This window comes from Apteryx mantelli, chromosome 9 (genome assembly GCF_036417845.1).
Source record: "Apteryx mantelli isolate bAptMan1 chromosome 9, bAptMan1.hap1, whole genome shotgun sequence".
NCBI classification, from domain to species: Eukaryota; Metazoa; Chordata; class Aves; order Apterygiformes; family Apterygidae; genus Apteryx; species Apteryx mantelli.
The window spans coordinates 29,282,521-29,298,003 of NC_089986.1; the positions used below are offsets into that span (position 1 = coordinate 29,282,521).

The 15,483-nt window shown below is 50.9% G+C and overlaps 2 protein-coding genes across 6 annotated transcripts in view; one reads left to right on the plus strand and one right to left on the minus strand.

Moving 5' to 3' along the window:
• Positions 1–11,887, plus strand: part of MAP3K13 (mitogen-activated protein kinase kinase kinase 13) — an 82,072-nt gene extending 70,185 nt beyond the window's left edge. For 4 of the 5 annotated variants that reach the window (XM_067302051.1, XM_067302050.1, XM_067302049.1 and 1 more), the window contains 6 exons: positions 925–1,041; positions 1,562–1,699; positions 2,673–3,417; positions 4,878–4,948; positions 6,851–7,148; positions 7,922–11,887. In XM_067302051.1, coding sequence (XP_067158152.1) covers positions 925–1,041; positions 1,562–1,699; positions 2,673–3,417; positions 4,878–4,948; positions 6,851–7,148; positions 7,922–8,023 — 1,471 coding nt within the window. In that variant the 3' untranslated portion in view covers positions 8,024–11,887. The remainder of the gene's footprint in view (positions 1–924; positions 1,042–1,561; positions 1,700–2,672; positions 3,418–4,877; positions 4,949–6,850; positions 7,149–7,921) is intronic. The other variant, XR_010885060.1, reaches the window with a different exon arrangement.
• Positions 11,888–12,993: 1,106 nt separating this feature from the next.
• Positions 12,994–15,086, minus strand: TMEM41A (transmembrane protein 41A). The gene is made up of 5 exons (XM_067301493.1): positions 14,949–15,086; positions 14,683–14,836; positions 14,406–14,567; positions 13,748–13,886; positions 12,994–13,433 (listed from the first exon to the last, which is right to left on the minus strand). Exons 1-5 carry the CDS (start codon positions 15,044–15,046, stop codon positions 13,213–13,215), a joined length of 774 nt encoding a protein of 257 aa, XP_067157594.1. The 5' UTR covers positions 15,047–15,086; the 3' UTR covers positions 12,994–13,212.
• Between the last annotated feature and the right edge of the window lie 397 nt (positions 15,087–15,483).

Sequence of the window (15,483 nt, forward strand, 5' to 3'; positions counted from 1 at the left end):
TCACAGGGCATGTGCTCCAGGCCCCTGACCATCTTGGAGTCTGTCTTGTACCGTGGGCCCCAGAACAGGACTCAGTATGCCTGGTGGCATAAATTCAGGCAGCTGAAGTTCCTCCTGAGTCCAGACGCTGAAGTTCCTGCTGGCATGTTCTAGGTCTTTAGAACTGCCTGCTTTCTTTGGATTAGTTATTTCCAGAGAAGTGAACATGCTCCTGATTTATTGGTCCACTTGAATTCATTTTGAACATTAGACCAACTTAAAAATGAAAGCAAAAAATTAATTTAAGAAAGCGAAGTGTCATCTTCCTTGCTATAAATTTGCGAGTATAGTTGTGAAAGAGAAAGGTAAAACACCAAGTAGAAGTTCTATGTCAGACCTGAGAAACTAAAGGAAACCTTGTTCAGCCAGTTTAACATAGTTGTTGATCAGTGTTAGCCCTGGGAAGCTTTCGAAGGCCACATCTTTCCACCTTGGTTCAAGATACAACCACAGTGTAGCTGTAGAGACATACTGCTTTTTATGAAATACGAATGGATGACTTCTTTCCCTGTTTCTTTAGAAGCTGTCTTAACCTCTTCTCTATTGAATGCAAACAGAATGGCCAGGGCTTGGCTAAAGGGCCCGTGGATGCATGTGAGGCATTTGCAGCTTTTCTAGTGAGAAGTGTTGCCATTCTTTCAAGTCTGTTAAACGTTTCCTAAATCATATTGTGATTCATTCACTGTATCAAACTCTTAATCTTCGTTCACTGTTAGGTCTACCTGGGATCCGTAATCTATCTGGGGTCCACACGCAATGTAATATAGGTGGCAAACTTGACATTTAGGAGGCGTTATCCTAAACCACCTGTGCTTTTCCTCTTCTCCTCTCTTGGTCCAGGGACAGCAGACTGTGGAATATTGATTTTTCTTTTCTCTTTTGCAGGCATGCATTGGATATCCGTGAACACTACGAGAGGAAGCTGGAGCGAGCCAATAACTTATACATGGAGCTCAGTGCTATTATGCTACAGCTGGAGGTCCGTGAGAAGGAGCTCCTAAAGTATGTATCTCTGGGCAGAATGGCGTACCACACGCATGGCAGTGTGCATAGAGGAGAATAAACCAGTGCTTCTTTTCTAAACTGCATAATCGTACTTGCAGATTTAGTCTCCACTGACATGCTTCCAGGGCTAAAGAAAGGGCTGGCAGGCAGAGGGGCCTGTTAAGAACAGACTACTGCACACCACCGTGTGCACACATCTTTACCCAGCGTTTGCCAACTGAGAGAAAAGCACCTTTCCCATTTGGCGTTGGTATCCTTTGTTGGCCCCTTGGTAGAGAGAAACGCAGTGCTGCTTCCGGACTGTGTGCCAGGGCCGTGTTCCAACTGCCTGATCTCTGCAGAGAGAATTTAGAAAATAACCAGGTCCTTTCCCAGAACAGCGTGTCGCGTTGCACCCAGCTGTAGCTGTGAAACAGGCACGCAGCGTGCTCATGCGGAGCTGCGTTCCTGTCCAGCAGGAGCTGCAATTAGAGAAGAGAGAACTGATCTGAGTTTTTTTTCTTCCCCAATGTTTCAGGAGGGAACAAGCAGTGGAAAAGAAGTATCCTGGGACTTACAAACGCCATCCAGTCAGACCAATAATCCACCCCAATACAGTGGAGAAGCTGATGAAGAGGAAAGGGGTCTCCCATAAACCAGGCAGCCAGACTAAACGGTAAGAAGTAACAACCCAGTCGCTAAGGAAGCAACTGTAGATCCCCACTGAGTTGAGCAGGTGGCTTACATCCCTTTGAGACTGATGACAACTCGGGACAGGCTGAAGGAGTGTTCTCTCTTGGGCCTGGTCTGATCCTGCCTTTCCTTCTACCTGGACAGTTTTCTGGAACCACTTGATCCATAGAAATTTTTCAAAGGTGATGGTGCTCTGGCAGGAGGTATCTGATGTGTCTCCTGAATTTCTTACGGTCCAAGCAAAGAGCAGTTAGCTCATCCTTGACTTGGATGGTAGTAAGCAGGATGAGGGACTGTGGAAATCAGCCAGTCCTCCGGGAGGATGGATTTGTTGCTCGGGAATTAAATTGGGATTCAAGATGTGTGAATTCATTGTCCTTTCAGCTATTTCCTCTCTGCATGACTTTCAGAAAGTGAGATACGGCTGGATTTTTCAGAGGGGTTGTATATCCTCCTCCTCCCTTTTCTAGGATTTCTAGGAGTTAGAGAGTTGCTGATTAACAATGAATAATTACTTTTGAATTAATATTCATATATGCATCTGAAATGAGCAGGCTGACACTGTCAGCAGATTGGGACCCTATTGGGCTGAGCGTGGTATATGCATATGGTAAGAGACGTGCCCTACACCAAGGTCTTAGACATGGGAGGGAGTTATTTTGGGAGTAGATCATCAAACTAAGGGTGAAAGAAAGGAGGAGTGTGTCTCATATTGGGAAGGGCAGCAAGAAAGCAGTGTGGAGCATGATGGCCTGAACAGAAAGGACATTGAGAGGAGAGATCAAAAGAAACTGAAGGCAGAAGTCAAGCATCTAAAGGGGAGGAAGGCCTGTAGACTAAAGAAAGCAGAGTCTGCTTATGGCTACAGCTGCCTCTTCATCCTGGCTCCAAGCTGATGTCCTTTCTCAGTTCTTAGTTCTTCGTTTAATGTTAAACTTCTGCTGACTGTCTCTCAGGCCAGATCTGCTGAAGTCAGAGGGCATACCCACCACAGAAGCAGCATCCAATGGTTCACCAGTCTCAGGAAGTCCCAAAATGTCAACACCGAGTGGCAAAAGCCGCTACCGCAGTAAGCCCCGTCACCGCCGAGGGAACAGCAAAGGCAGCTACAATGATTTTGCAGGGATCTTGAAAAACCAGCCAGTGCATGATGATGCACCCCCACCTCCTCCTCATAATCATTCTCATCACCCCGGTCTACAGCAGCAACACGGCCAAAGCCATCCCCATGGCCATCACTCACGGCTTCATGCTCATGGACAAGATATTGCCAACTGCGCAAACAACTTAAGGTACTTTGGCCCCGCGGCAGCGCTGCGGAGCCCTCTCAGTAACCACGCGCAAAGGCGGATGTCTGGTTCCAGTCCTGATCTCATCTCTGCTGCCATGGAAGCAGATTGCCGGAGGAATCTGGAGAGCAAAGAAAGCAAAGCTGATCATTGGGAGTGTTGCAAAACAGATCCGTATAATTCCTGTCTTCAGTGCAGGCAAGAGAATAGTGGTCAGGTACAGAGGTCATCTCTTGAGACAGGGATCAACCATTCTCAATCACCAACTTGTGTTTCCCTATATGAAAATGCACAGTTCATTGAGAAGATGGAGGAAGAGGGCTTCAGCGGCTGTAAGTCGGCGTCAGCCCTAGGCACTCCCCAGCACATGGCTTCCTCAGTGCTACCTTGCAAAGCAAGACCCATTCAAAAGGTAAGGATGGCGTAGAGATTTTGAAAAAGGGAGGCTTCCTCCCTGTGTGTGTCTGGATACGTGATGGTAACAAAGCCATGTGTCCCATGCACAGAGCAAAGTTGCATACAACTTTATCTTAAAGAGATCATACCTATGTGAGCTTTGCTTTGTGATCTGGACAGTCTTTTAAAGTCACTTCTTATTGAAAAGTATTGTAGGCCTATTGATGAGTACTGCTAATAATGAAGGTGGTTAAATGTGTTTTTGTTAAGACCCTATTTTCTGTTACCTGTAATTTAGCCAGTTTTTGTTTGAGCTGAAACTTGATCTGGCAAATTTTTTGTTGTTGAAACAGCCTCAGAATGTTTTCAAGCCTTTCTCAAAACAAAGGAAGGGGTAAATGCATTGTTTTACGCATGTTAAACACCTTGCACCAGTTTCATTCAGAAATTCTGTAGATCTGCGGTGCTTTGGAACACAAATACAATCCTTGCCGTAGCCTCAGGGACATGCCTTTGGCTGCTCCTGCGAGAACCTGGCCCACTTGACTGAAAGTCATAGTTCTTACGTGAAGATCTGTTAGCTTAGCAGCTAAGCCAGGAGCACACTCTGACCTGGAGCTGCAAGATTGAAAAGAAGTTCCTCAAAAAGGTGTTCCTCACTAGTGGGGAGGAACAGTTGTAGGGAGATGGAGTTCCTCTTTATTCCTCCTGCTTCCATCCAGGTGGTGAGAGAAGAAGCTGGAACCAGTCTGACTGGAGTGCAAAGAGCAGAGAAACTGGGCCTGGGTGGAAAAGTGAAGGGAAAGAGGATGAATACCAGAACAAGAGTGTGTTTTGGGCCCAGAATGAAGGGAGGAGGAGCCCGTGGGCATGGGGTGAGATAGAGGCTGATCCTGAAGTGTGAACCAGGAGCTGGCAGCTTAGATGGGACAGGATTAGCCTGGAAAAAACAAGATTGTGATGGGTTTGGATGGAAGGAGGAGAATAAAAGGCTGTGCTCACCAAAGTAGAAAATGGGACAAAACTCAGATTTTCTAGTTAAACCCACCAGAAAAGGATGTGTCATCCCCTGTGCTGCTTTATGATGGCTTCATGTAGAAGAGGTTGAAGTGGTAAAGCTAGGAGTGCTAAATCAGCTCAGTTTATGAGGATTTCAATGTGATCCTAATTACTTGGTTTGCTTCTGTAAAAATCTAGAAAATTGTGTACGCAGTGTCTTCTTAAAGTACTCCAGTGTGTTTTGAAGTTAAGCTCTCCAAATTTAGGAATGACAGCATTAATACCACCTGAAATAATCCCTTTTTAAGAAAAAGTCACAGTCAGTTCTCGCTGTTAAATAGGTTCTTTTCTCTTCTGGACTGCTGCAGCCTGTTGACACAGTGACTTTGTGCTAGAAAACCAATGGGCAGCCATGTAGCTGTGTGTTTGTTCTTTTACGAATGCAAAATCATTATTCTTGTCCTTGTTCCCTGCCAGAGCGGTGATGACTCCTCGGAAGAGGAAGAGGGAGAAGTAGACAGTGAAGTGGAGTTTCCTCGTAGACAAAGGTAAAAGGTGAATTCACTCTAATCTTTCTTTGGTGGGACAAACCTCAGAAGGAGAACTGTCATAGCAACTGCATGCCAGCATCGAAACTGTGGAAGGTGCTAGCAAAAGAACAGAGTTGCATTCAGTGTGTCCCATCCGTCATCCTCAGTGATCCTGCACATTGACTTGCTGTTTTCAGCCTGTTCTGAGATGTTCTCTCTAGCATAGCTTCTCTCTCGCAGGCTATTTGCAACACAGCTTGGTCACACTTGGTTAGCAAGGGTTAATATTATTCAGCCTATAAAAATAAGCTGCTGCATCTTTGTCACCAGAATCAGCCTTATTGGATGTTGGTAGCCTTTGTGGACTCTTTCAAATGTTGTTTATTAGCTGTTGCTGCAAGGGGCTGACTCCAGCACCTTTGTAGTGGGATTCAAGTAGGATTCAAGAGTAAGGTGACAACACAGCAGATTAAATTTGATGATGTTTCCTATAGAATAATAGACTTGAGGAAGAGTTCCTACCTCAGCATACATAATAATGGGCTTTACAGTCCTGTGCTCAGGCAAGAGATTATGGCATTGTTGCAGTAGCTTTATGAAAACAGCTGCTTGACGTGCAGAAGTGATGCAGCGGGCAGATAGGTTAAGGCATGCTAGGAAAGGAGTAGAGAAGAGAATAAAACCTCATCTACTGTTGTTTACATCCATGGTACACCTGCAGCTTGAATCCTAATTATCACCTTGGTTGCCCCAGCTCAAAAAACGTGGTAGAGGTTTGAAAAGGTACTGAGAAGTGTGATAAGGATGGTTAGAGATGGCTTCCAGAGAAGAAGAGATTAAATGGATTAGAAATCTTTGTCTAGGAGGAGGAGAGGGTATAATGGAGGTCCATGAAATTGTGAATTATGCGGAGGAAGTCAATAAGGAACAATTCCTCATGTTTGTACTAGGGACACCTAGCGAATCAAGCAGTGGGTTTCAATGAAAAAAGAAAGTGCTTTTTCCATCCAGAACTTTGTCAAATGTGGAGCTCATTGTCAAGGGATGCTGTGGAAATCAAAATATAAACAGGTTACAAGTATTAAATTTATGGAGGATAGATCAATTAGTGGCTGTTAAGCACTGTAGTGCCGGTTCAGTCTTCAGCTCAGGAAGTCGGATCTGCTGATTGCTGCAAAGCAGGAAGATATGCCAGGAGAAAGCAGGCTCTGTCTGCACACCCTGTTCTCATAATTTCCCGATTATTTCGGGAGAAAGGGCTGATAAAGAGGAATATGCTCCAGGGAAGATCAGCTGGTATGAACGTGTACCAGAGAAAGACAGATGAAATTAAAGATGTGTATCTTAAACTAAGTCATTTGAAAGGTGGTAGATTCCCTTAGCTCCAAAATGTGAGGGGCAACCCTACACTTGGCAGTGCTCTTGCCACCTGCCTTGCGGATCAGTTGGGACTTGGCAGTTGGAGATACATACTTATGGCAGGGAGAGGCACTTGGAGAGTTGACGGAGAGCCTTTCCTAGGGATAGGACTTGTTCTGCTCCATCAAAGATGCTTCTGGGAGGACCATGCCCTTGACCTGGTGTGGAGAGGAGCTGCTAGACAGCATTGCATGCCCTGTGCCTGAGAGGTAGGGACAACAGGACTGAGCTATTCAGTAACACTGCACTGGTTTGCCAACTCCTTCTGTGCATGTGCAGCAGTGGGAGACCTCTCCACTGAGAAGCTGTAACTTCTCTAGCTAGCAGTGGGCTCCTGGGGACAGGTTCACCCAGGGTTGAGTAGGCACCACGAGTGGGATCGGTTGAGGCCAGCAAACTCTGGGTGATAGGCAGGGAGCCTAACACAATACACTGGAAATTGCTTTACTTTTGCAATGAGAGGCACTGTGATACAAGCTGAACCACTGTCCTGGTTTGCAGACCTCACCGCTGCATTAGTAGCTGCCAGTCCTACTCGACCTTCAGCTCGGAGAACTTTTCCGTGTCGGATGGAGAGGAGGGGAACACAAGCGATCATTCGAACAGTCCAGATGAGCTGGCCACCAAGCTGGAAGATGAGCTGGCCGAGAAGCTGGAGGACATGTTATCTCAGACTCCAGAGATCCCCATTGAAATCTCCACCCAGTCTGATGGGCTTTCAGACAAAGAGTGCGCTGTGCGGAGAGTCAAGACTCAGATGTCTCTGGGCAAACTTTGTGCAGATGAACACAGCTGTGAGGTGAGTTGCGTGCTTAACAATTCCCACTTCCTTCTATCCGATAATTAACAAAACAAACAAACAAAAAAACTTAGGGAAAGAAATCCAAGAGCCAGAAAGCTGGAAGACTGCCTAGGAAACGGTGTGGTAGATGGACCACAGTGAGAGGACTGCTTAAATACCTGGTCTTTCTCATACTAGGCCAAAAGAATAGACAAAATAAGCACAAACTAAGCTGGACATAATTTACTGTTCAGGCTGAGTGAGATATTGGGAGGCCATTGGATCTGCAGTTGCATTAAGGGGGATAAAAAGTAGCAGATAAAGTAGATAATGAAATGGAAGGGAGATAAATATTCTGCCTCAGACCCATCTGTCAGCCTTGCTGATAGACCTGAAATGATTTTCTTCCTTTTACTGTCTTTCAAGTTTTTGGAAGGGGAGAGGACAGAGGCTTCTGCACCATCTTTTGGTACCTCCATCTTTTCATTGATGGTGCAGATATTTTTCTGCCCTAGAAGTATCCTGTGAAGCATTTTAGCAACCAAACACTGCCGTAGAAGGCCTGAAATGCAGTGACTGACTATCATGCTTTCTGCCAGCCCCTCTTCCAGGGGAGAGAAGGGACCTTTGGTAGGGTGCCTGTGTGCTGCTGACATCTCCTGTGTGCCACTGACCTCTCCTCCTCATGCGGTGGTGACCTTTCCCCGTCTCCTGTTATGGACTGGGACAGTGTGGTTGACCGGTGGTGCAGGAAAATCGCTCCAAACGTCTCCTTTCCTTTTGCTTTGCAGAACCCAGCACAGTTTGGAGAATCAGACTGTGACTCTTCCGAAGGGGAGTGTTCTGATGCCACGGTCAGGACCAATAAGCCCTGCAGCTCTGCTACTTGGTAATACAGATCTCCCCCAAAGCTTCCTGATACTGGCATTTTGATTTCCCTGAGATTCCACTTCATTCCCCTTCACCACACTTTACAGGAAGAGAAGATGCTTCTCCTTCCCACCCCAGGAGTGATTTGCAATAACCCGAATCTCTGGAAAATGTCCAAATGAAATTAATTCTCTTTGAGCATTTCAATCAAGAATGGCAGGGATGTATTTTATTGAATAATCTAGTTACTGTAACATGGATATTTATTTTTTTGACATTTTAACACTTTTTACTGTAAAGAGTGGATTGTATTTATAGACACACAGACTCGTTGCAAAAAAAAAAACACAAAACAAAAACAAAAAAAGCTCAGAAAGCAAGCACATTACAGAGAAACATCCTGGGAGTCCTGCCTGGACAGCATTGTGTACGAACGCGGGGGATTCTCTTGCTGCTTTCACAGGGGACCAGGCCTCATGGCCCTGAAGATTGGCGAACAGATCAAGAAAACGAAACCACTCAGTCTTATCAAGTGAGGAAGCATAAAAAGACCTTACTACAAGGTAACCTGTGAACAAAGCGTATTCAGTATAACCAGCTGGGTCATTTTTAATCAGAAGGTGGACATGTTCCTGGAGAAAATTGGTACTGAGGTGCTAACATCCAGGGTCTTCTGAGTCAATACATCCCCAGGAATGTAATAGTGGGTTTTAATTTAAGGGTTTTTAGTTTCTTTTTTTCTTTCTTTTTTTTTTTTAATCAGCATTTTGTTGTGAGATCCTGCAAATGTATTCTAACCTCGTCCTCTTGAGAATTGGTATAAGAGCACTTCTTAATGTCACCCTTGCTTCACTCTGGCAGCGTCGATCTCCAGTCGAGCAGGGAAACCTCTTTCAGATGCAGCGTGCCATTTCCCAGTTTACTTCCTCCTCTTACCTCCTGCCTGTTTCAGTCGGTTGAAGAAATCAATCAAATCAGTGTTGGCAAAGCAAGAAACTTGCAAGCCGTGGAAAGCACATTCTGCAGAGCCTGAGCACGCTTCTGGGAGGAAACTGGAGGGGCCTGTACTGAACATGGAGAAGCAGTCTCTCACCTGCAACAGCATCGATAACCAGCAGAGAGCTGTGCGTTGAGGGGGAAGACTGGGAATCGCTGGCCTAGACATGAGCATCAGCCCTGCTCCGTCTCCTTATTCACTGTACGTTCTTGAAAGCATTAGCAGCTGCCTGCCCTTCATGTCAGGCTTTGTGCAAAACAGACGAGTTGCACAGGGAGTCTTGATTGCGGTTGTGGCACAGTCGTGTGTCTCGGGCGTAACCCTGAGGCCTCCGTTTCTCATCTGAGCTGGTGAAAGTGAGGATAGTCCTGGCACATGGCATTGGCAGATGAGAAAAATTTGTTTTCTGGTAGAACTCATAGTGCCTTCCCTTCAAACACTACTCTTCTAAATCAACGTTCAAAGAGAACAAAACCTAGAGCACGTCTCCCCCACCTTAGTTGACCTCCCCCTGCGAGAGCTTTCGCTCTGCCCTTCCTAGCGTGCTGGCTGGGCCGGGCGCGTGCGGCCCGGCCGGGCGGCCGCTGCTCCGCACGCCGGCACACCAGCCTGAGATGAACGGCAGGAACGGACCACGGACAGGTACTTCTGTTGCTTTGTTTGTTTACATTTTATGTTAAAATATTGGTTTGAATTTAACTGTGGTAATTTATAGCCTCACGGCGAAATGAAGGAAAATGTCTTACTTATACAGAGAGCAGTATTGTATGAGTTAAATTATCCCATATTTTTAAATTTTTGTAGCTGGACTACACACAGATCTTAAGTTATGATGTTATTTTATTATTTATTATCGTTTCTGTAGATCAGAAGGTTGGCTTCACTGCTAGCACAATTGTAACCCATTTGTGTGATGTTACCTCCTCCCCGCTGCCTGGGGGGGACGGGAGCGGGGCTGGGCTCGGAGGCTGTCGGCAGTCGCTGCCTCCCGCGCGCAGGCAGCCCCGGGGGCCGGTGATGCTCCTCCCGGCCGATGCTGCAGTTCGCCCGCGTGTTGCCGGTGGAGCTGACAGCCCCCGAGCCGATGGGGAACAGCGATCAGGGGGCGAGTGGTTTCATACTGATCGCAAAGCAAGTAACCTTTTAGGAAGACCCCCTGGCGAAAGCGTCCAAAAGGACGGGTGGAGAGGAGGGCAGTCGCTGCAGGCAGTGGGTGCGGGATCAGGGGTGGCCAGCGGTGGGGCCATGCTGTGCATCACCGGCGCAGGACCAAAGAGGCTGCTGCTGAGGAGGAGCTACCGCTCCCCGCTGCTGCAGCAGCAACACTCAGACCCGGGGTGGAGGAGGAACGCAGAGGGGAGCGAGGCTCATCTGACTGTGTTTCATGTTCCCTTTCTCTCCCCATCCCTCATTTTTCCTCCCAAATGCTCTCTTTCTTGGCCAGTGGCACGAGGAGGTGGCAGGGCCAGACGCAGCTTTGCTGTCGTAGTGCGACAGGGGTTTTGGGGTGGAAAGAGGTGGTACAGGCGGTTACTCAGGAAGCTGGAGGCGAGGGTGCAGGAACGTGGGCCAGGCCAAACAGTGGAGAATCGTGTGTATGTGTAACGCCCACGCGCACGAAGGGGAAGACCAAATTATTGCGGAAAGAGAGGGGTAACATACGCAAGTGTTGAGAACTACCATCATAGCCTACGCCAAATCTCCAGCACAGCAGAGGGTGCCAGGCCTTACACCCCAGAGAGACCCTGCTGCTCGGATTTGGTGGGTTTCCCAAGCTCCGACGGGCCGGGCTGTTAGCTGGCCGCGGGTCCAGCACGAGCCCCAGCGGTGCCCGCTGCCTGCGCAAAGCACTTGCTCCAGCTTGGGCCTGTCAGAGTCTCAGTGACTTCAGTCCGCGATGATTCGGTCCCTACCAAAAAGATGCTCGAGGGGTTTGGTAGCTGCAGCCTCGGCTCAGCAGAGCTCCACGATGTGATGGAGCTCCCTGGGGAGTCCCTGGCCTTCACTGGCACTTGCTGAGGTGGGGAGAGGCCTTGATGTAGGGGAGTTTGGGACCCTCCTGGACAGCTGTCCTGGATACGTGCTCAGATTTCTTCCTGCCTGGGTCACGGGACACCCGGACAGCCTGGAAAAGCAGAGCAGAAACTCTGGTTGTCTGTTGCCGTGCTCCAGCCCCGCTTCGGTCTAGCTGTTTTCCTTGCCCAGGTCATTGCACTGTAACCTTCCAGCGTCGTTCCTCATAACTGCTGCCTGCTGGGCAGCGTCCCTTTGGGACTGCCACCTCCTTGCGTAAACCAATAGCCCGTACACCAGTGGCGATAGCATCCCCGCCTCCCCCCCGCTCACGTGTCTCTGCACCTCGGCCGCGCGCAGGCAGGGGCCGCTCAGCAGCCCTCCTGCAACCGTGGCCGTCGGCTCCCTAAAAGGGTGTGTAGGCATCTTCCTTAATGCAGCTCATCCCGAATTGCACATAGACGTGGTCTCCGCATCGCTGTACGGGCGCCTCCGCTACGGTTCCTTGCACTTTCTCTCCTAGCAGGATACGGGGGCTGAGGTACCTACATCGGCCTGCTTCCTCCTCCCTGTAACACCTCACTTGCGGGACAGAGGTACGTTGTGGGTTCCCTTTCCAGCGTCCTGACTACCCTGATCCAGATCTCACGGCTGCTGACAGCTCCTGAACACTAGCCTAGATTTTCTCCCAGAGCTGAATGTTGCCTTCCCCACTGTCGTGTTAAGTAACCATTTCATCTTGGCCCTGTCCAGTAGTGTTCATCTCTCTCTTCCCTGCTCTGCGGATTCCTGATACAAACTTGATTTTTTTGTATTGAACAGTGTACAGTGATGGAAACAAGAATGACTATCAAAGCAAACAATGCATGGAATAAAAAGCCAGTGTACTTCAATGCTTCTCAGGCTGGTCTGGTGATCTGGGGATGGTTTGTGATGGACTTCGGGATAAAGTCATGAAGCCTTTTAATAACTAACATGATGTTTGTCAGCAAACAGCGTGTTTGAAGTTACCTGTCGCTGAACTCAGCTGAACTGTATCTCCTGGGTGCTTCGAGAACTAGGGCAAAGGCTTGGTGGGATGCACGTAGCTTACCAGGCACCTTTGCTCTTGGCAAATGAGCGATTTTGCTATGTGAGCTGGGGGGTTGAATCTGCAACCTTGTCTTCTCTCACAACCTTGGGATTTTTCCCTTTGCTGTCCCACTCGGCCCCAACTCTGCTGGAGGGGAAGGTGGTAAAATGGAGTAAGCATCCTCCGTCAGCTTCCCAAATGCTATGGGGTCTCCCACCATGGCCCCTTCCATGCCAGCTAGTCTGCTTTTATCCTTTGAGGGGAGGGCAGAGGTGGGGGGAAGCAGAGCAGTGAAGTGCAAATAACAAAAACCCAGGAACATGGTCTCTTCCCTGGGGAACAGGCTCCAGCAAAGGGGACAGAGCTTACCTACTTATTTGGAAACCATTTAGTGTGTGTTTTTTCAGTTTGGGCCAAAAATGCTGAATGCTTATGGGTGTGGAGAAGGCTGGGGGAGGGAGTAAGGTCTGCCGAGAGCTGGGGAATGATGCTATTAGAATGACAGTGAAAAACAGCCAAGGCTGCTGCTGTTGCTGCCCAACATGAGTCCCTGTGTGCTATGGACTCTGAGTGCTCTCCGATGACAAGGGACAAGGTTGGGGCAGAAAACCACCTGTCAAGGCCCGTGGGGCTCTTTATCCCTGCAGCGTTGCTGCACCCGTGGCAGAGCTGGGGTCGCGAAGCTGGACTCGGTGGGGGATGCGGCAGCCTGTGGCGTGGGCTGGGAGGCAGACTGGAGGAAGGAGGGAGGTGGTTGCCACCCTTATTCAGGAGCCAGCAGGGACTAAGGCGTTCTGGTTTCCCTTCCTTAAGGGATCACGCTTTTTCCTCTGTTGCTAACAAATTTGTAGTGGGCTGGCAACACCGTCAAGCACACTGAAGACGCAAGTTTGCTTAAAAGACACAGGCAATTTAACTAAAGTGTTCATAAAGCCCCTGTATAGCGCTCTCAGTGCAGATACAGGCACAGTTACAATTTAAAAACAAGACCCTTACACCTCCTCTTAGATGCGAGGTGTAAACACTGCACTTGTCCTTGGTCCAAGGTGGCGCAGAGCATGCAGAACAAAGCCCACGGGAATAGAGACCTTCCGTGAGGCAGTCCCCTGAGAGCTGGCGCGCCGGAGCCATCACATGCTCTTTTTGCCATTGAGTAACTGAGCATGCTTGTCCTCCTCCAGTTTCAAGTGCTGCTTGCTGTATTGCTTGATGAGGGTTCCCGGTATCAGCGCTGCCAGAGCCATAGCGAGCAGCTTGAGCAGCGTGTCCCAGGAGAAGATGGCATCCAGAGAGGTGATTTGTGAGAGAATGGCACCTGTCTGCACACAGATGAAATTATATGGTGCAAGACCTGAAAGAATGGGAGCAAAAAAGCCTGTTAGCACCCCCCTTGCCTCCACGCAAGAATTCGAGATTAGTTCAGCCCCCCCCCCCCCCCTTTCGCTAGGCCAGACACAGGGGTCTGAGATCGCAGCAGCAGAACGTGATTCAAAACTCTGCTGCATTACAGCAGCACTAAATTTTGCACAAGGCGGCAAACAGGTACACGGGGCAGAGGCACAAGTAGGGGAGCGCTGCTCTGCCGCCCCCACGTCCGCGCTTACCACCCAGGGCTCAGTGATGAGGAGAGAGACCGTGTCACACTCCAGCCTCCCCAGGCCTTACCGATGAGAACAGAGAAGAAGAACTGAGCCACAGGAATGTTTAAAATGGGGGCTGAGAGATTCAGAAACCAGTTCGGTGTCATAGGGAACAGTCTCAGGAACAACAAGAAGAAAAATAAGCAGCTCCTGTTCTCTTCTACCTGCCAAGAGAAACGTTCCAAATTACTCCTGCTAGTCAGACAGCAGAAACATCTGAACGGCCAGGATGTCAAGGAATACAAGTTTCGTTCTAACACGCCAGAACGTAACATCAGTCCGGAACTGATTAAAAGGGGTGACTTTACATATATATGGGAGCTTAATGGTGGGCCACCCCCTTCCACAAAAGCTGTGAAAATAGGGCTAACCTGAGCATGACGGAACGGAGAAAATCAGCAGCAGACCAACCTCTGGCTGTACAACACAGCACGGGTTTGGTGGGAACACAGGGGCTTCCCAAACAAGCCGAGATGCTATTTTACATCCAGTTTTCCACATATCCCCTCTGCAAACAGATCTGTTCCCCAGAGAGCAGGAGAGGGGCAGTCTAGTCCTAGAGCACGGTAAGGAAGGTCCCGACACATCCATCCCCTGCGTGCATTCATTTTTACCAAGCGAGACCAGAACGCAGTCTCGCCAGAGGGTATTCCGGATATCGCCGCAGAGCGACGGCCGCTTACCTTTCTTTGCAGCACGGCCACTTTATCGGGAAAGTAGTGGACGACGAACTTCTTCCCGAACGCGCCGGAGAGCAGGTAGCAGAAGGTCGCTCCCACGGACGTCAGGGCGGAGCACAGGGCGAGGCCGGTCCACGGCCCGAACAAGGCGCCGGCGAGCACGTTCTGCGGGGCGAGGCCGAGGCGGCGTGAGCGCAGGGCCCGGGCCCGCGCCCGGCACGACGGCCGGAGCAAGGGGCGCGGGCAGCAAGGGGCCGGCGGGCGGGCGGCGGCGCCGTACCAGGAGGCTGGAGCCGGGGATGGCGAAGCTCTGCTTGTAGAGGTAGGCGGCGCAGAAGAGCAGCAGCGCGGCGCCCCGGTGCTCCCGCTCGTAGTCCCGCAGCGCCTCGGCCAGCTCGCGCAGCTCCTCCAGGTCCGATGGGAAGCGCAGCGGCCTGAGGGGAAGCACGGCGAGCGCCGGAGCACCGCGCCTCCCGCCCCCGCCGCCCCCCAGCCCGCCTCGCCCCGCCCCGCCCCGCCGCGGCCCCCCGCCCCCGCCGCACCCACCTGCGCGCGTGCCCCGCGCTCAGCCGCGCCGACAGCACCGAGAGCGCCGCCGTGGCAGCCGCGAAGACGAGCAGCAGCCCGCCGAGCCGCCGCCACATCCCGCACCCGGCGGCGCGCGCCCGCCCCGCCGCCGGCAGCCCCATCGCCCCGCCGCCGCCCCCGTGCGCGGGGCGAGGCGCGCGCCGGGCCGCGCAGGCGCAGGCGCAGGAGCGGGGCGGCGAGCGCGGCCGTTGGCGGAGGCGCGCGCCGAGGGCGGGGCCGCGGCCGCTGGGGGCGGGGCGAGGGGCGGGGCGCGCGGCCGCTGGGGGTGGTGCGCGGCGGGGGCGGGGAGAGCGGCCGTCAGGGAAGGTGGGTGGCGGGGGCGGGAGCGCGGCCGTTGGCAGAGGCGCGCGGGGCGGGGAGCGCGGCCATTGGGGGAGGAGGGCGGCGGAGGCGGGACCGAGGCCGCGGGGGCGGGGCGAGGAGCGCGGCCGTTGGCGGCGGCGCGCGGCGGGGGCGGGGAGCGCGGCCATTGGGGGAGGAGCGCGGCGGGGGC

Coding starts and splice junctions, on each gene's coding strand:
- TMEM41A (XM_067301493.1), bottom strand. CDS start 15,046: ATGTGGCGGCGGCTCGGCGGGCTGCTGCTCGTCTTCGCGGCTGCCACG. Junction 14,568..14,682: donor TCCCCGGCTCCAGCCTCCTG/GTACGGCGCCGC, acceptor CTCGCCCCGCAG/AACGTGCTCGCCGGCGCCTT. Junction 13,434..13,747: donor CTTCTTCTCTGTTCTCATCG/GTAAGGCCTGGG, acceptor CCATTCTTTCAG/GTCTTGCACCATATAATTTC.